At 48.5% G+C, this 21180-nt stretch overlaps 2 protein-coding genes across 2 annotated transcripts in view; both read right to left on the reverse strand.

The window, feature by feature from the left end:
- Nucleotides 1–21180, reverse strand: part of LOC134984491 (oocyte zinc finger protein XlCOF22-like) — a 350792-nt gene that overhangs the window by 220412 nt on the left and 109200 nt on the right. The window lies entirely within an intron of this gene.
- Nucleotides 7179–21180, reverse strand: part of LOC134984507 (zinc finger protein 585A-like) — a 201488-nt gene continuing 187486 nt past the window's right edge. The window contains exon 3 of the mRNA XM_063950077.1: nt 7179–7977. Coding sequence (XP_063806147.1) covers nt 7202–7977 — 776 coding nt within the window. The 3' untranslated portion in view covers nt 7179–7201. The remainder of the gene's footprint in view (nt 7978–21180) is intronic.

Raw genomic sequence — 21180 nt, forward strand, 5'->3', positions numbered from 1 at the left:
GAGTGCACCTCATATCTCATCTTTTCCAAGTTACTACAAATGATATGAGATCGGTAGCAGCACTACTTTCAGGATTATTACACAGAACACACATAAAGGCTGACACAGCAAATAACAGTAACACATACAAGGGATTAATTAGAAATAAGGAAGCATAATCATCATTAAGTCTAATTATCAACTGGTTCTGTGCGGGACCCATACACCTCTTTACTGTCTCCAGCAGCCCCTGGTACTGCACTGCGGCCCTCCGCCCTGTCTCCCCCCACTACTGCCACCCGCCCTGTCTCCCCCCACTACTGTCACCCGTCCTGTCTATCCCCACTGCTGTCAACCACCCTGTCTCCCCCCACTACTGTCACCCGCCCTGTCTCCCCCCACTACTGTCACCTGTCCTGTCTATCCCCACTGCTGTCAACCACCCTGTCTCCCCCCACTACTGCCACCCACCCTGGCTCCCCCCACTACTGCCACCCACCCTGGCTCCCCCCACTACTGCCACCCTCCACAAATGCCACCGCCCTGTCTCCCTCCACTAATTCCATTCACCCTGTCTCCCCCCACTACTGCTACCCACCCTGTCTCCACCCACACTACTGCCACCGCCCTGCCTCCCTCCACTAATGCCACTCACCCTGCCTCACCCCCACTACTGCCACCCAGCCCGTCCCCTCCCCACTACTGCCACCCGCCCTCTCTCCTTTCCACTACTTCCACCACCTTGTCTCCCCCTCTGACACCTTAACTCTGCTTGAGGACAAGATTCTCACACAGACACTGCCTCCTGCAGTCCCCACTACTGCCAGCCACCCTGAGTACCCCTCAGCTCTGCTTGGGGATAATATTACCCAGACAGTGCCACCGATACAGCACTAGTGCCACCCACCCTGTCTCCCCCTGACATCTCAGCACTGCTTGGGGTTTCTTGGTATTGCTGGTAACAGTCCATCTGCAGATGAAAGCAAGTAGGACAGTAAGGAGTCAGAAGCTGCTTCTGGTACCTTGGACCCTGGTCATGTAGGGCTGGGAGAGTCAGTAGATTATGTAACAGTCACCATCTTACAGGCAGCCGGTGGAGGGAATAGAGAATGGGTGTTATGTGGCGTCTGGTTGGTAGTAAAGCTGAGTTGTAGCCCTGCCGTTTATTGGTGAGCTTCTATCATAAGGACCTGTTTCACCAGTACTGAGTCACAGCCAACTGGCATCACCAACACCTGGAGCTCAGCTAGACAACCATTTAGGATTGGTACTGGTTTCTCAGTACCCGGAGCAAAAGACAGGTCATCTGCATAGCAGTGGTAGATGAGGACATGACATCTGACTATTTCACCTGGCAGTAGCATGTATATTGCAAAAAGCATAGGAGATAGGATAAGAATCTTGAAGAACAACGCCTGGCAATGATGAGTATACTCCAGAAGATTAAAATGGTTCCTCACCTGAATGATATCTAATGTGTGCAACAAGAGTTGATTTATTTCTCAGAGTATGGAAATGGCTTCTCACCTGTGTGACTTCTGTGATGTGTAACAAGTTGTGATTTCTGTGTAAAACATTTCCCGCACTGAGAGCAAGAAAAATAAGATTTTACTCACCGGTAAATCTATTTCTCGTAGTCCGTAGTGGATGCTGGGGACTCCGTAAGGACCATGGGGAATAGATCGGGCACTCTAGAAAAGAATTAGGGCTACTGGTGTGCACTGGCTCCTCCCACTATGCCCCTCCTCCAGACCTCAGTTAAGGAAACTGTGCCCGGACGAGCTAACATTACAAGGAAAGGATTTTGGAATCCCGGGTAAGACTCATACCAGCCACACCAATCACACCGTATAACTTGTGATACTCAAACCCAGTTAACAGTATGAACAATTACAACCATCAGACAACCTGATGTAACATAACCCTTTATTAAGCAATAACTATATACAAGTATTGCAGAAGAAGTCCGCACTTGGGACGGGCGCCCAGCATCCACTGCGGACTAGGAGAAATAGATTTACCGGTGAGTAAAATCTTATTTTCTCTAACGTCCTAAGTGGATGCTGGGGACTCCGTAAGGACCATGGGGATTATACCAAAGCTCCCAAACGGGTGGGAGAGTGCGGATGAGTCTGCAGCACCGAATGAGCAAACTCAAGGTCCCCTCAGCCAGGGTATAAAACCTGTAGAACTTTGCAAACGTGTTTGCCCCTGACCAAGTAGCTGCTCGGCAAAGCTGTAATGCCGAGACCCCTCGGGCAGCCGCCCAAGAAGAGCCCACCTTCCTTGTGGAATGGGCCTTTACGGATTTTGGCAGCGGCAGTCCAGCCGCAGAATGAGCCTGCTGAATCGTGTTACAGATCCAGCGAGCAATAGTCTGCTTTGAAGCAGGAGCACCCAGCTTGTTGGATGCATACAGGACAAACAGCGACTCCGTTTTCCTGACCTTAGCCGTTCTGGCCACATAAATCTTCAAAGCCCGCACTACATCTAGTAACTCTGAATCCTCCAAGTCCCTTGTAGCCACAGGCACCACAATAGGTTGGTTTATATGAAAAGATGACACCACCTTGGGCAGAAATTGTGGACGCATCCGCAATTCTGCCCTGTCCATATGAAAAACCAGATAGGGGCTTTTATGTGACAAAGCCGCCAATTCCGATACACGCCTGGCTGAAGCCAGAGCTAGAAGCATAACCATCTTCCAGGTGAGATATTTTAACTCCACTGTTCTTCGTGGTTCAAACCAGTGTGATTTTAGGAAACTCAACACCACGTTAAGATCCCAAGGTGCCACTGGAGGCACAAACGGGGGCTGTATATGCAAGCACTCCCTTCACAAAGGTCTGAACTTCAGGAAGAGCTGTCAGTTCTTTTTGAAAGAAAATGGATAGGCGCGAAATCTGGACCTTAATGGATCCCAATTTTAGGCCCAAAGAGACACTCCCGATTGTAGGAAGTGAATGAATCGGCCCAGCTGGAATTCCTCTGTAGGAGCCTTCCGGGCTTCACACCAAGCAACATATTTTCGCCATATACGGTGATAATGCTTAGATGTTACATCCTTCCTAGCCTTAATAAGCGTAGGAATAACCTCATCCGGAATCCCCTTTTCTGCTAGGATCCGGCGTTCAACCGCCATGCCGTCAAACGCAGCCTCGGTAAGTCTTGGAACAAACAGGGCCCCTGTTGTAACAGATCCTGTCTTAAGGGCAGAGGCCATGGGTCCTCTGTGAGCATTTCTTGCAGATCCGGATACCAAACCCTTCTTGGCCAATCTGGAACAATGAGAATTGTTCTCACTCCTCTTTTTCTTATGATTCTCAATACCTTGGGTATGAGAGGAAGAGGGGGAAACACAAAAACCGACTGGAACACCCACGGTGTTACTAGTGCGTCCACAGCAATCGCCTGAGGGTCTCTTGACCTGGCGCAGTACCGCTGTCGTTTTTTGTTCAGTCGGGACGCCATCATGTCCACTTGTGGCAGTTCCCACCGGTCTGTGACCTGTGTGAAGACTTCTGGATGAAGTCCCTATTCTCCCGGGTGGAGGTCGTGTCTGCTGAGGAAGTCTGCCTCCCAGTTGTGCACTCCCGGGATGAACACTGCTGATAGTGCTTTTACGCGATTCTCCACCCAACGAAGAATCCTGGTGGCTTCTGTCATCGCCACCCTGCTCCTTGTGCCGCCTTGACGGTTTACATGAGCCACTGCGGTGATGTTGTCTGATTGAATCAGCATCGATTTGTCTTGAAGCAGGTTTACTGCCTGACGTAGGGCGTTGTAAATGGCCCTTAGTTCCAGGATGTTTATGTGCAGACAAGTCTCCTGACTTGACCACAGGCCTTGGAAATTTCTTCCCTGTGTGACTGCTCCCCACCCTCGGAGGCTTGCATCCGTGGTCACCAGGAACCAGTCCTGAATGCCGAATCTTCGGCCCTCGAGAAGGTGAGCACTCTGCAGCCACCACAGCAGAGACACCCTTGCCCTGGGGGATAGAGTGATCAGCCGATGCATCTGTAGATGTGATCCGGACCACTTGTCCAACAGATCCCATTGAAAGGTCCTTGCATGGAACCTTCCAAAGGGAATGGCCTCGTATGATGCCACCATCTTTCCTAGGACTCGTGTGCACTGATGCACCGACACCTGTCTTGGCTTCAATAATTCTCTGACCAGGGTCATGAGTTCCTGTGCCTTCTCCGTTGGGAGATACACCCTCTTCTGGTCTGTGTCCAGAATCATGCCCAGGAAAGGCAGACAAGTCATAGGGATCAACTGCGACTTTGGGAGATTTAGAATCCAGCCGTGTTGCTGCAACACTTCCTGAGAGCGTGCTACACTGATCAGCAACTGTTCCCTGGACCTTGCCTTTATAAGGAGATCATCCAAGTATGGGATAATTGTGATTCCCTGCTTCCGCAGGATCATCATCATTTTTGCCATTACCTTGGTAAATATCCTCGGTGCCGTCGAGAGACCAAACGGCAACGTCTGGAATTGGTAGTGACAATCTTGTACCACAAATCTGAGGTACTCTTGATGAGGTGGATAAATCGGGACATGCAGGTAAGCATCCTTTATGTCCAGCGACACCATAAAATACCCTTCTTCCAGGCTCGCAATGACCGCTCTTAGCGATTCCATCTTGAACTTGAACCGTTTCAGGTAAACGTTCAGGGATTTTAAGTTCACAATGGGCCTGACCGAACCGTCCAGTTTCGGTACCACAAATAACGTGGAATAATACCCTCTCCCCGTTGCAGGGGGGGGAACTCCACCACCACCTGCTGGATGTACAATTTCTGGATCGCCGCTAGTACCAACTCCCTTTCTATGGGGGATGTCGGCAGAGCCTATTTTAGGAGGCGGTGAGGAGGCGTCTCCTCGAATTCCAGCCTGTACCCCCTGAGATACTATCTGCAAAACCCAGGGATCTGCTTGTGAGCGAACCCACTGGTGGCTGAAACTTCAGAGATGCGTCATGCGGTGGACTTAGTTGAAGCCGGGGAGGACTTCTGTTCCTGGGAACTAGCTGTGTTATGCAGCTTCCTTCCTCTACCCTTGCCTCTGGCAAGAAAGGACGCACCTCGGACTTTCTTACCCTTCTGTGAACGAAAGGACTGCATCTGATAATACGGTGCTTTCTTAGGTTGTGATGGAATAAACGGTAAAAAATTTGACTTCCCAGCCGTAGCTGTGGCCACTAGGTCCAACAGACCTTCCCCAAATAATTCCACACCCTTGTAAGGTAAAACCTCCATGTGCCGCTTAGAGTCGGCATCACCTGTCCACTGTCGAGTCCATAGGCCCCTTCTGGCTGAAATCGATATAGCATTTATTCTAGAGCTCAGCATGGCAATATTCCTCTGAGCATCTCTCATATAGAGGACAGTGTCTTTTATATGCCCCAATGTCAGTACTATAGTATCCTTGTCCAGTATATCAATCTCTTCAGATAACATATCAGCCCATGCTGCTACTGCACTACATATCCATGCCAACGCAATGGCCGGTCTAAGAATGGTACCAGAATGTGTGTATATGGACCTAAGGATAGCTTCCTGCTTTCTATCTGCAGGATCTTTTAAGGCTGCCGTATCCTGTGACAATAGGGCCACCTTTTTTGACAAGCATGTCAGCGCTTTGTCTACCCTCGGGGCGGATTCCCAGCGTAACCTGTCCGTTGGCGGGAAGGGGTACGCCATTAGCATCCTTTTAGGGATCAGCAGTTTCTTATCTGGTGATTCCCAAGCTCTCTCACATAACTCATTTAATTCATGAGACGGGGGAAAGGTCACCATTTGTCTCTTTTCCCCAAACATATTAACCCTCTTGTCAGGGACAGGGCTTTCCTAGGAGATGTGTAACACTTCCTTCATAGCTATAATCATATATCTTATAGCTTTGGCCATTTTAGGTTGTAACCTGGCCTCCTCATCATCGACGCTGGAGTCGGACTCCGTGTCGATATCTGTGTCAACAACCTGGGATAGTGGACGCTTTTGAGGCCCCGACGGCCCCTGCGTAGTAGAATCAGGCATGGGTTGAGACCCAGACTGTCTCAAGGCTTCTGCTTTATCCAGCCTTTTATGTAAGGAATTAACATTCTCATTTAAAACCTTCCACATATCAATCCAATCCGGTGTCGGCGACACCACACTTGTTTCCTCTCGCTCCGCCTCCAAATAGCCTTCCTCGTCAAACATGTCGACACACGCGTACCGACACACCATACACACAGGGAAAGCTCTTTTGAAGACAATTCCCCCACCAGGCCTTTTGGGGAAACAGAGAGAGTTTGCCAGTACACACCCCAGCGCTATATAACCCAGCAACAAACACAGTACCTCAGTGTTTACCCTGTAGCTGCTGTAATATCTGTTTTGCGCATAAATTTGTGTGCCCCCCCTCTTTTTTCACCCCCCTACCGTGATTCTGCAGGGGAGAGTCTGGGGAGCTTCCTTCCAGCAGAGCTTTGAAGAGAAAATGGCGCTGGTGAGTACTGAGGAAGAAGCCCCGCCACTTTCTGCCGGCTTTCTGTCCCGCGTTTTTGTGTGTAAAAAATGGCGGGGGCTCATGCAGACATACAGTGCCTACCTGTACGTCTGCAAAACTTTTGCCAAAGGTACCTTATTGCTGCCCAGGGCACCCCCCCTGCGCCCTGCACCCTACAGTGACTGGAGTGTGTGGTGTGCTGTGGGAGCAATGGCGCACAGCTGCAGTGCTGTGCGCTACCTTATCTGAAGACAGGAGTCTTCTGCCGCCGATTTCAACTCCACGCCGTGCTTCTTGCTTCTGGCTCTGCGAGGGGGACGGCGACGCGGCTCCGGGATCGGACCGCCAATGGTCAGTACCTGTGTTCGATCCCTCTGGAGCTAATGGTGTCCAGTACCCTAAGAAGCGCAATCTATCCAGCAGTTGGTAAGGTTTGTTTCTCTCCACTCAGTCCCACGTAGCAGAGAGTCTGTTGCCAGCAGAATGCTCTCTGAAAATAATAAAACCTAACAAAATACTTTTCTTCTCAGCAAGCTCAGGAGAGCCCACTAAGTTGCACCCTTCTCGTTCGGGCACAGATTCTAACTGAGGTCTGGAGGAGGGACATAGAGGGAGTAGCCAGTGCACACCAGTAGTCCTAATTCTTTTCTAGAGTGCCCTATCTCCTGCGGAGCCCGTCTATTCCCCATGGTCCTTACGGAGTCCCCAGCATCCACTTAGGGTGTTAGAGAAATGCCTTCTCACCTGTGTGACTTCTCTCATGGTTTCTAAGATCTGATTTGTGTGCAGAACATTTCCCACACTCAGAACATGGAAATATATTCTCACCTGTGTGACTTCTGTAATGAGTAACAAGTTGTGATTTCCATCTAACACATTTCCCACACTCAGAGCAAGAAAATGGCTTCTCACCTGTGTGACTTCTCTGATGTAGAACAAGATGTGATTTCTGGGAAAAACATTTCCCACACTCAGAGCAAGAAAATGGCCTCTCACCTGTGTGACTTCTCTGATGTAGAACAAGATGTGATTTCTGGGAAAAACATTTCCCACACTCAGAACATGGAAATATATTCTCACCTGTGTGACTTCTGTAATGAGTAACAAGTTGTGATTTCCATCTAACACATTTCCCACACTCAGAGCAAGAAAATGGCTTCTCACCTGTGTGACTTCGCTGATGTACAACAAGATATGATTTCTGGGAAAAACATTTCCCGCACTCAGAGCAAGAAAATGGCTTCTCACCTGTGTGACTTCTCTGATGTAGAACAAGATGTGATTTCTGGGAAAAACATTTCCCACACTCAGAGCAAGAAAACGGCCTCTCATCTGTGTGACTTCGCTGATGTAGAACAAGATGTGATTTCTGGGAAAAACATTTCCCACACTCAGAGCAAGAATATGGCCTCTCACCTGTGTGACTTCTCTGATGTATAACAAGATGCGATTTCCGTGCAAAACATTTCCCACACTCAGAACATGGAAATGGCCTCTCACCTGCCTTACCTGCCTGATGGGTAATAAGCTTTGTGTTCTGTGTAAAACATTTGGCATCTATAGAACAGGGAAACACTGTATCTACTGTCAGAGCTGTAACAGATGCACCAATATCAGAGTGATCAGGAAAACATTTCCCAGGATCAGAGGGACCAGCTGATAGAGCTGGATGTATAATTAGGGTAATGGGATTAGCTCCTGGAGAATCCTGTCTACTGTCATAATCTTTTATGTCACAATCCGGAGATAACATTAGATGTCCTTCTGAGATGTTCCTGCTTGCGTGTCCATCTGCTGGAAATAAAATACATTATGGAAATGTGACATTTTCTGTAACAATATTAATCTTGTAAACAATATGAGAAGACGACTCTCTGGGACACTTAATTGTAAATGTGTGTGTATAATAAAACATAACTTTTAATGAAGGCTTTATAATACTGTGTCTCAGACTATCATTGTGTCCACCCTCCTGAGAACACTCACAATAACAAATGTAATATTATAATAAGACTTAGATATATCTCTCTCTTGTACTGGTAACTAACCATGAAGTATAAATGGAGATGTAGTCACTCGCCAAGTCCTATGTCAGCACCAATGTAAAACAATGGATGGGTAACATATCGTATGAATTGGAGATTCTAGATGAACAATAACATCAGACATATGAGCTGATGGATCAGAGAAATGTCTCCTAACGTTACTCCTGGAAGCATTGGTAAGGTAGCATTCCTTTATGTGTGTGCTCATACGCTGGTAAGCCTGTACATGTGTTACTCACCCTTATATAAGGTATATCGCTACAGCAGAGTAGGTGTGGAATAAGGATATTTTACATGAAATACACCATATAATACACTGCAATCATCATCTTCATCACCTGCTAGGTTATAATCCAGTGTTACACCTCCATCATCAGTGTCTTACATCTATACCCTCAATAGTAATAAGGATGATGTGTGTACGGTAAGTATGATATAGAGAATTACATATCAGAATCTATACTGCTGCCGCCATACTTCTGCTTCTCATACGTGTGCTACTGGCAGCAGTGAACATCTGAGTGAGAGTGCAGGGAAGACAACAGAGTCTGATGAGAAAGAGATTGGATCTGCCTTTGTAGGGATGAACCACACCTGTCACCCATGTTAGTATATAAAATAATAAATAAGAGGGGCGTGGTCCATCCAGACGTGCTTTCTGGAGCTCTCCTCACTAAGTGGCTTCTTATCTACCTGATAGCTCTCAGCCACTGCTGGGACCAAGACCCAATCTATTAATTCCCCCACTCCTATTGCCCTAAAGCTGCTCGCTCTGCTCAGTCCGAGCACTGTTCACTGTCGCAGCCTAGTGACGCCGCTGAAGCCACGGACTGAATTTTGGGGATAAGTGCGCCCAGTCTTTCCTGCACGCTCCAAACACCTGACTTGGGGACAATTTTTCCTCAGGTGGGAGCAAATGCTCTCCCACTCACATGGGTGCGCAGCTCCCACTATTGCTGGGGACAGAACGGTCTACCCACAGTCACCGAGCCCGGCAATGATATTGGAAAGTGAGGTGGCTGCCATTTTGAATCCTGGTACCCGCCCATTGCATGCTTTGCCTTCAATAAGGTTTAAAACTGATATAAGCTGCTAAATAAGTGTCCTGATGGCTGGACCGGGGTCACTACACTAAATTGCAGCATTTGCCTGGAGGTGAAATTACCTTCTATTTATATGGTACCACTATAATCTACTTCCTCTCAGTCTACATGCAGAGCCCAGTATCAAGTATAGTCTGAGTACAGCTCATTACACTCCGATTACAACCTCACAGTATATTATTTTGTGGATTTATCCACTGAATATATTTTGCCATTTGTGTCTCTCTGTGCTGAGTGCTTCACGTCTGTGATCACGTTGACCTCTAGTGGAATATCTCGCTCATTACTGTGTTATTTGAGTTGCATTACATCATGTTTACTTGAAATTTTGGCTCAAAACCCCCCCGTCTCCCCAAGAATGTCATTGTGAACAGAGTCATCTTGATGTAACCTGCTGACAGCGTACTACTGCTCCTTTTATTTATAGATCGTTTGTATTTTCCCATCTCTGAGAGGTCAGTCTCTTTGTAGCCGGCTTTCCATACCTCCAAGAAAGGTTAAAAGATACCAAATCGGCCCCACCTGTCCATCTCTTTGGGGGTGTAGTATGGCTGACCGGCGATCTCCAGACCGCCGGTCAGCTTACCGACGCCGGGATCCCAGCAGCATACCGACGCCGGGATCCCAGCAGCATACAGACGCCGGGATCCCGGCGGGGAGGGGCGAGTGCAGCAAGCTCCTTGCGGGCTCGGTGGCGACCTGCGGTCGCCACAGGTTCTATCTCCACTCTATGGGTATCGTGGACACCCACGAGTGGAAATAGTCCCTGTTGGTAGGCATGCCGACCATCGGGAAAGTGAGCCGTCGGGCTCGTGGAGGAGGTCATGTGACCGACCGGCAGTCACATGAATACCACCCATCTTTGGTATCTCGAATTCAGGTGGTCCATCTGAGACCGCTACAACATCGTCTGCTTCTTCTTGTCAGGCGCACAGCCCAGCTGTAATGGCTGAAGACATCTTAAGACATCCTAGATGATCCTATTACTCTACGCACTATACATTCTATGTTATCTACATTTAAGGACTGAAATATATTCAGAACTTCGCTCTAATATTCAAGCTTTGAGGTCCGATATCAGTGAGAGTGGCACTAGTACAGACTAAGATGAAAGATTGTTGTGTTTCACAAAGATCTAATTTCAGCACATGACACCCTTCAGGAAGACCCGGTCTCTATTCGTGATAAAGTCATTGATTTAGAAGACAGGTCTCGGAGAAATAATATCAGAATAATGTGCATTCCGAATTCTGTTACAAATGCTGAGCTTTAGGATTATGTCACGTCCTCTTTTCAGAAGCTTCCACCAAAGGCTTCTGCCGCTGACCTTCTTATTGATAGGAACCATAGACTCCCAAAGTCCAAACAGGCCCCTATCCAGGCACCAAGGGACACTCTGCTCAGGGTCCATTTTTCATATTAAAGAATGCATTCTACAAGTCGCTTTGTCTTCCTCATCCACGGCTAAGTGCCTGGATAATCTGCAACTACATCTGGATATTTCTTCTGTGACGCTGGCCAAAAGGCGTCTATTCCACCCAAGGAAATGTGCAATACAAATGGGGCTTTCCTACTAAGATTATTGTGATGCGAAACGGTGCCTTCACAGTGATACCTTCCCCCGAGGATGGCCCTGCTATTCTGAAAAAGTGGGACATTCCTGTTGACAGTCCTTCATGACACTTTACCTAAACCAATCCCGGAGGAGTTGTCTTCCGTCTCGAAGAAATATGATAAATGAGTAAGACTGTTACAGACACTCAGAGTTTGTTTCCTACTGTAACATGTGCCAACTGGGACTAAGTTACTGGGCATGGATCTATTTTTGGCCCAGATTTATTTGTTCTTGTTATGGGTATAAAGCATACAGTATATTTTTTGCGTTATTTTCTTTGCTATTTAATTGCTATATGGTATATGGTCTGACATTCTTTCCACTGTTACGTTTCATAATACCTTTCTAGAATGTTTGGGTGTTCAGGCAAAGCATGACTGATTCGTCTAAGATCCTGTTGCCCTTAGAGTGTGGAGTTGGGACTGGTCAGACGTCTGGGCTGGTAAAACACACAGTGACATGATGTAAGGAGAAGAGCAGGAGTATAATAGGGGCTGATGTCTCCTGACTCCCCAACGGAGAAAATACATATTCCTCATTAGTTTGTACTAACAGAGGCTGTAGTATAAGAGATTGCTGTAATGACTGAGCAAGGAGAATATGTCACTATGTGACTCTGTTCTGTAATAAGTGTTTATTACTCACCTGTGCTGATATCTGTAGGGATCTCCTCCTCCTTACACTGCTGATCACCCCTCACATACGTCTCTTCTTCTCCCTCTGTATCTTCTGCCTTTATATCAGTCACATACGTGTCTTCTTCTCCCTCTATATCTTCTGCCTTTATATCAGTCATATACGTCTCTTCTTCTCCCTCTATATCTTCTGCCTTTATATCAGTCACATACATCTCTTCTTCTTCCTCTATATCTTCTGCCTTTATATCAGTCACATACATCTCTTCTTCTCCCTCTAGACCTTCTCCCTTTATATCAATCACATATGTGTCTTCTACCTCTATATCTTCTGTTTTAATATTAGACAGACGTTCTACCTAAAAAAAATAAGATTTTACTCACAGGTAAATCTATTTCTCGTAGTCCGTAGTGGATGCTGGGGACTCCGTAAGGACCATGGGGAATACACGGGCTCCGCAGGAGACTGGGCACTTTAAGAAAGATTTAGTACTACATCTGGTGTGCACTGGCTCCTCCCTCTATGCCCCTCCTCCAGACCTCAGTTAAGGAAACTGTGCCCGGAAGAGCTGACATTATAAGGAAAAGATTTGGAACCCAGGGTAAGATTCATTCCAGCCACACCAATCACACCATACAACTTGTGATAAACTTACCCCGTTAACAGTATGAACATAAACTGAGCCTAACTGAACAGATGGCTCATAACCAAAAACCCTGTATTACGCAATAACTATATACACTTATTGCAGAAATACCTCACTTGGGACGGGCGCCCAGCATCCACTACGGACTACGAGAAATAGATTTACCGGTGAGTAAAATCTTATTTTCTCTAACGTCCTAAGTGGATGCTAGGGACTCTGTAAGGACCATGAGGATTATACCAAAGCTCCCAAACGGGCGAGAGAGTGCGGATGACTCTGCAGCACCGAATGAGCAAACTCAAGGTCCTCCTTAGCCAGGGTATCAAACTTGTAAAACTTAGCAAAAGTGTTTGAACCCGACCAAGTAGCTGCTCGGCAAAGTTGTAATGCTGAGACCCCTCGGGCAGCCGCCCAAGAAGAGCCCACCTTCCTTGTGGAATGGACCTTTACTGATTTTGGCAGCGGCAGTCCAGCCGCAGAATGAGCTTGCTGAATCGTGTTACAGATCCAATGAGCAATAGTTTGCTTTGAAGCAGGAGCACCCAGCTTGTTGGGTGTATACAGAATGAACAGCGCATCAGTTTTTCTGACTCCAGCCGTTCTAGAAACATACATCTTCAAAGCCCGGACTACATCGAGTAACTTGGAGTACTCCAGGTCACGAGTAGCCGCAGGTACCACAATAGGTTGGTTTAGGTGAAAAGAAACTGCGGGCAGGTACGCAATTCTGCCCTATCTTCATGGAAAAATCAGGTAGGGGCTTTTACAGGACAAAGCCGCCAATTCTGACACACGCCTAGCCGAAGCCAAGGCCAACCGCAAGACAACTTTCCAAGTGAGATACTTGAGCTCCACTGTCTTAAGAGGCTCAAACCAGTGGGATTTCAGAAAATCCAAAACTACATTGAGATACCCACGGTGCCACTGGTGGCACAAAAGGGGGCTGAATATGCAGCACTCCTTTAACAAATGTCTGAACCTCAGGCAGTAAAGCAAGTTCTTTTTGAAAGAAAATGGATAGGGCCGAAATCTGGACCTTTATGGATCCCAGTTTAAGGCCCATAGTTACACCTGCCTGCAGAAAATGTAGGAATCTCCTAAGCTGGAATTCCTCTGTAGGGGCCTTCCTGGCCTCACACCAAGGAACATATTTTTGCCATATCCGGTGATAATGCTTTGCTGTCACGTCCTTCCTAGCCTTTATTAGCGTAGGGATAACTTCCTCCGGAATTCCCTTTTCTGCTAGGATCCGGCGTTCAACCGCCATGCCGTCAAACGCAGCCGCGGTAAGTCTTGGAACAGACAGGGTCCCTGTTGCAACAGGTCCTGTCTGAGAGGCAGAGGCCACGGGTCCTCTGAGAGCAACTCTTGCAGTTCTGGGTACCAAGTTCTTCTTGGCCAATCCGGAACAATGAGTATTGTTCTTACTCCTCTTTTCCTTACGATCCTCAACACCTTAGGCATGAGAGGTAGAGGAGGAAACACATAGACTAACTGGAACACCCACGGTGTTACCAGAGCGTCCACAGCTATTGCCTGAGGGTCCCTTAACCTGGCGCAATACATTTTTAGCTTTTTGTTGAGACGGGACGCCATCATGTCCACCTGTGGCAGTTCCCATCGATTTACAATCTGCAAGAAGACTTCTGGATGAAGTCACCACTCTTCCAGGTGTAGGTCGTGTCTGCTGAGGAAATCTGCTTCCCAGTTGTCCACTTCCGGAATGAACACTGCTGACAGTGCTTGTACGTGATTCTCCGCCCAACGAAGAATCCTGGTGGCTTCCGCTATCGCCACCCTGCTTCTTGTGCCGCTCTGGCGGTTTACATGAGCGACCACAGTGATGTTGTCTGACTGGATCAGCACTGGTTTGTCTCGGAGCAGAGGCTCCGCTTGAGTCAGGGTATTGTATATTGCCCTTAGTTCCAGGATATTGATGTGCAGACAAGTCTCTTGACTTGACCACAGTCCTTGGAAGTTTTTTCCCTGAGTGACTGCCCCCCACCCTCGGAGGCTTGCATCCGTGGTCACCAGGACCCAGTCCTGTATGCCGAAACTGCGACCCTCTAGTAGGTGAGCACTCTGCAGCCACCACAAAAGAGACACCCTGGTCCTGGAGGACAGGGAGATTAGCCGGTGCATCTGAAGATGCGATCCGGACCACTTGTCCAACAGGTCCCACTGAAATATCCTTGCATGGAACCTGCCGAATGGAATGGCCTCGTAAGACGCCACCATCTTTCCCAGGACTCGCGTGTAATGATGCACCGATACCTGTTTTGGTTTTAGGAGCCCTCTGACCAGAGTCACGAGCTCCTGAGCCTTCTCCTCCGGGAGAAACACTTTCTTCTGGTCTGTGTCCAGAATCATGCCCAGGAAGGGCAGACGTGTCGTAGGAATCAGCTGCGACTTTGGAATATTCAGGATCCAGCCGTGCTGTCTCAACACTTCCTGAGAGTGTGCCACGTTGATCAGCAACTGCTCTCTGGACCTCGCCTTTATGAGGAGATCGTCCAAGTATGGGATAATTGTAACTCCTTGCTTCCGAAGGAGTATCATCATCTCCGCCATCACCTTGGTAAATATTCTCGGTGCCGTGGACAGGCCAAACGGCAACGTCTGGAATTGGTAATGACAATACTGTACCACAAACCTGAGGTATTCCTGATGAGGAGGAAAAATGGGGATATGCAAGTAAGCATCCTTGATGTCCAGCGACACCATGAAATCCCCCTCCTCCAGGCTTGCAATGACCGCTCTGAGCGATTCCATTTTGAATTTTAATTTCTTTAGATAAATGTTCAGGGACTTTAAATTCAAAATGGGCCTGACCGAACCGTCCGGTTTCGGTACAACAAACATGGTGGAGTAGTAACCCCTTCCCTGCTGAAGTAGGGGAACCTTCACTACCACCTGCTGGAGATATAGTTTGTGAATTGCCGCCAGCACTACTTCCCTCTCCATGGGGGAAGCCGGCAAGGCAGATTTTAGGAAACGTAGAGGGGGAGTCTCTTCGAATTCCAGCTTGTATCCCTGAGACACAATTTGTATCGCCCAAGGATCCACCTGTGAACACACCCACTGGTGGCTGAAATTCTTGAGACGCGCCCCCACCGCTCCTGGCTCTGTCTGTGGAGCCCCAGCGTCATACGGCAGATTTAGAGGAGGCCGGGGAGGACTTCTGCTCCTGGGAACTGGCTGCCTGATGCAGCTTTTTTCCTTTTCCCTTACCTCTGGCAAGGAAAGATGCACCTCTGACCTTTTTGGTCTTTGGGGGACGAAAGGACTGCATTTGATAATACAGTGCTTTCTTAGGCTGTGAGGAAACATACGGCAAGAATTTTGACTTCCCATCGGTCGCCGTGGAAATCAGGTCTGAGAGACAGTCCCCAAATAATTCTTCACCCTTATATGGTAAAACCTCCATATGTCTTTTCGAATCAGCATCCCCTGTCCACTGCCTAGTCCATAAGACCCTTCTGGCAGAGATGGACATTGCATTTACTTTAGAGCTGAGAGAACAAATGTCCCTCTGAGCATCCCGCATATACAGAACCGCGTCTTTGATATGCCCCAGGGTCAGTAAGATATTATCTCTGTCCAGGGTGTCTAACTCCTCAGACAGAGAATCTGTCCAGGCTGCTACTGCGCTGCACATCCATGCCGACGCAATGGCAGGCCTCAGGATAGTACCTGAATGTGTATACACAGCTTTCAGGATTGATTCCTGCTTTCTATCTGCAGGATCCTTTAGGGTGGCCGTATCCGGAGACGGTAGGGCCACCTTCTTGGATAAGCGTGTCAACGCCTTGTCTACCCTGGGAGTAGATTCCCAGCGTGACCTATCCGTTGTCGGGAAAGGATGCGCCATAAGTAGCCTCCTGGGAATTATGACCTTCTTTTCAGGGGATTCCCAGGCTTTTTCACATAATTTGTTTAATTTATGTGAAGGGGGGAAAGTTACCTCTTGTTTTTTCTCCCCAAAAATATGAATCCTCTTGTCAGGGACAGGGATTTCCTCAGCAATGTGCAATACATCTTTCATTGCTATAATCATGTAGCGGATGGCTTTAGTCATTTTAGGCTGCAATTTAGCCTCATCGTCGATGACACTGGAGCCAGACTCCGTGTCGACTAACTGAGACAGTGGACGCTTTTGAGACCCTGACGGCCTCTGCACTGTGGGATCAGGCACTGGGTGAGACCCTGACTGTCCCACGGCTTCAGCTTTATCCAACCTCTTATGTAAAGAGGTTACATTGTCATTTAACACCTTCCACATATCCATCCAACTTTGTGTCGGCACCAGCGGTGTCGACACCACATCCATCTGCACCTGCTCCGTCTCCACATACCCTTCCTCATCAAACATGTCGACACTGACGTACCGACACACCGCACACACACTGGGAATGCTCTGACTGAGGACAGAACCCCACAAAGGCTTTTGGAGAGACAGAGAAGGAGTATGCCAGCACACACCACAGCGCTATTATAACCCAGGGATACACACTATAATATGTGTTTACCCAGTAGCTGCTGATTTATACCGTTTTGAGCCTAAATTTATGTGCCCCCCCCCCCCCTCTCTTTTTGCCCTTGGAGTACCTGGATACTGCAGGGGAGAGCCCAGAGAGCTTGCTTCCAGCGGAGCTTTGAACTAATAATGGCGCTGGTGTGCTGAGGAAGAAGGCCACGCCCCCTCAGCGGCGGGCTTCTGTCCCACTTAAACTGTGAGGAAAAATGGCGGGGGTATCCCTATATACAGTCTAGGACTGTATATATGGGTGCTTTTTGCCAAAAGGTACATTATTGCTGCCCAGGGCGCCCCCCCCAGCACCTTGCACCCTACAGTGACCGGAGTACGTAAGTGTGCTGGGGAGCAATGGCGCACAGCTGCGGTGCTGTGCGCTACGTTAGTGAAGACAGAAGTCTTCATGCCGCCGATTTCGAAGTCTTCTTGCTTCTCCTGGACTTCAGTGCTTCTGGCTCTGTGAGGTGGACGGCGGCGCGGCTCCGGGAACGGACCGCCTGTGTTCGATCCCTCTGGAGCTAATGGTGTCCAGTAGCCTAGAAGCGCAACCCGGCTGCAAGCATGCAGGTTTGCTTCTCTCCCCTCAGTCCCTCGTAGCAGTGAGTCTGTTGCCAGCAGAGCTCACTGAAAATAAAAAACCTTACAAATACTTTCTTTATCTAGGAAGCTCAGGAGACCCCCTAGAGTGCAACCAGCTCTGGCCGGGCACAGATTCTAACTGAGGTCTGGAGGAGGGGCATAGAGGGAGGAGCCAGTGCACACCAGATGTAGTACTAAATCTTTCTTAAAGTGCCCAGTCTCCTGCAGAGCCCGTCTATTCCCCATGGTCCTTACGGAGTCCCCAGCATCCACTTAGGACGTTCGAGAAAAACAAAAAAACACTATACAGGTTGAGTATCCCTTATCCAAAATGCTTGGGACCAGAGGTATTTTGCATATGGGATTTTTCTGTATTTTGGAATAATTGCATACCATAATGAGATATCATGGTGATGGGACCTAAATCTAAGCACAGAATGCATTTATGTTTCATATACACCTTATACACACACAGCCTGAAGGTCATTTAATACAATACAGTGATCGCGCTGAGCCAAAAAAAAAAAAAAGTGGGTCCCAGGGACCCCTCACTTCTAAAAATTGGGGTCCTACCAATCTTTTTCTGGGTCCCATTGGAATGAAGGTTCGTATTAATCTTAATCTTGTTTGGACACTACAAAAGTGTTGCAAGGTGAAGGTGATGGGGTGACAGTTCTGCTGGGCTGTGTAGCATGCAGGACACCCTGCACCACAGGTGTAACTAGACATTTTGGTGGCCTTAGGCAGATAGTGAATTGGCGCGGCAATTTTTTTTAGGGGTGTTGCTTCATGGGGACGGGGCGTGACCACATAATAGTGCCACTTCACATTACACCACACAGTAGTGCCGCTTATACACCTTGCACCAGGTAGAACCTCCTATACACACTGCGACAGAGCATTTTATACACTTTGCTCCAGGTACAGCACGTTATACACTTTGCTCCAGGTACAGCACGTTATTATACACATTGCGCCAGGCAGAGCACGTTATTATACACATTGCGCCAGGTACAGCACGTTATTATACACATTGCGCCAGGCAGAGCACGTTATTATACACATTGCGCCAGGCAGAGCACGTTATTATACACATTGCGCCAGGCAGAGCACGTTATTATACACATTGCGCCAGGCAGAGCACGTTATTATACACATTGCGCCAGGCAGAGCACGTTATTATACACATTGCGCCAGGCAGAGCACGTTATTATACACATTGCGCCAGGCAGAGCACGTTATTATACACATTGCGCCAGGTACAGCACGTCAGTATACACATTGCGCCAGGCAGAGCACGTCAGTATACACATTGCGCCAGGCAGAGCACGTCAGTATACACATTGCGCCAGGCAGAGCACGTCAGTATACACATTGCGCCAGGCAGAGCACTTCAGTATACACATTGCGCCAGGCAGAGCACTTCAGTATACACATTGCGCCAGGCAGAGCACTTCAGTATACACATTGCGCCAGGCAGAGCACTTCAGTATACACATTGCGCCAGGCAGAGCACTGCAGTATACACATTGCGCCAGGCAGAGCACTTCAGTATACACATTGCGCCAGGCAGAGCACTTCAGTATACACATTGCGCCAGGCAGAGCACTTCAGTATACACATTGCGCCAGGCAGAGCACTTCAGTATACACATTGCGCCAGGCAGAGCACTTCAGTATACACATTGCGCCAGGCAGAGCACTTCAGTATACACATTGCGCCAGGCAGAGCACTTCAGTATACACATTGCGCCAGGCAGAGCACGTCAGTATACACATTGCGCCAGGCAGAGCACGTCAGTATACACATTGCGCCAGGCAGAGCACGTCAGTATACACATTGCGCCAGGCAGAGCACGTCAGTATACACATTGCGCCAGGCAGAGCACGTTATTATACACATTGCGCCAGGCAGAGCACGTCAGTATACACATTGCGCCAGGCAGAGCACTTCAGTATACACATTGCGCCAGGCAGAGCACGTTATTATACACATTGCGCCAGGCAGAGCACGTCAGTATACACATTGCGCCAGGCAGAGCACGCCAGTATACACATTGCGCCAGGCAGAGCACGACAGTATACACATTGCGCCAGGCAGAGCACGACAGTATACACATTGCGCCAGGCAGAGCACGACACTATACACATTGCGCCAGGCAGAGCACCATACAGACACACACATACTTATTATAAGTAAACCAACATCGACACACATGTATTTAAACAGATACAAACACAAGCTGCCCATCCCCGTTACCGGGTTGCTGGGTGCTGAGAATGGCAGGTGATCCATGACGATAAGGGAGTAGCTGCAGATTAAGGTTTTAGCCGGGAACAGAGCTCTTTCCACTCCGCGTCTCCTGCTGACCGCCCCCAGGCCCGAGCTCCATAGACACACTGCCTGACATGCTGTCCTGCCCCCGCCGCCAGGTAATCACTGATCAGTTCTGGGCGCCGCTCTCTCTGCTGTGTCGGGCCGGCTGTGCGTGCGGGGAGGCGGCAGCAATGTCTATCAGTGACCCGGCCACCGGGGGTACAGGGAGCTCACGGCAGCAACTTGTAAGGGGACGGGGAAGCGGCACCAACCACGCTCCACCCTCCCTGTCTATCAGTGACTGTGGGGGGGGGGGCTCACCGCAGCGCCGCACCAATTGGAAGGGGACGGGGAGGCGGCACCAACCACCCTCCCTCCCTGTCTATCAGAGACCTGGGGGGGGGGGGGAGGGAGAGAGCTCACGCCAGCGCAGCACCAATTGGAAGGGGAGGAAGCAAGAGGATTATAACACTGGATGGTCGCGGTGTGCAGCGTGTAATCACAGCGCGTCCTGTGGGACCCGCTGATTTTTGAAAACTGGGTCCCTTACTGCTTATAGCGGGTAAAATACGCGCTATAGCGAGTATTTGCGATCACTGACAATATGTTTAATAACTTTGTGCATTAAACAAAGTTTGCGTACATTGAGCCATCAAAAAACAAAGGTTTCACTATCTCACTCAAAAAAGTCCGTATTTCGGAATATTCCGATATGGGATACTCAACATGTAATGATATTTCAATACAGTCAGATTAAACTGAGGTGAAACAGTATAATATCAGTGTATAATACACACAGCTCCTCTACAGATCATATAGTGACAGTCACTTTGGTATATTGGGGAGACCCTAAATCCCACCTACCTGATCCTCCTGTGGGATCCTGTGATTCTCCTCTGTACAATCCTGGGAATACAGAGGACGGGGACATCTCTCTGGGGTATCTCTGTTACTGGACCCATCTGTAGGAGACACACAGAGACTGAGTACAGTGTATATATGCGATTATCAGATGATGTGTGTATATAGGGTTCCCCATACCTGCTCTCCCCTGTACATTACATGACAGTCTCCTCTTACCCAGTGATGTGAGGGGCCGGTGATTCTCCATCATCACGTCCTTGTACAGACCCCTGTGTTCCTCTATATACTCCTCCTCCTGCATGGAGACATAGACAGTGACATCCTGACACCTTATAGACACTGGACACACACAGTGATACCGTCAT

This window comes from Pseudophryne corroboree (assembly GCF_028390025.1).
Source record: "Pseudophryne corroboree isolate aPseCor3 chromosome 3 unlocalized genomic scaffold, aPseCor3.hap2 SUPER_3_unloc_6, whole genome shotgun sequence".
NCBI lineage: Eukaryota > Metazoa > Chordata > Amphibia > Anura > Myobatrachidae > Pseudophryne > Pseudophryne corroboree.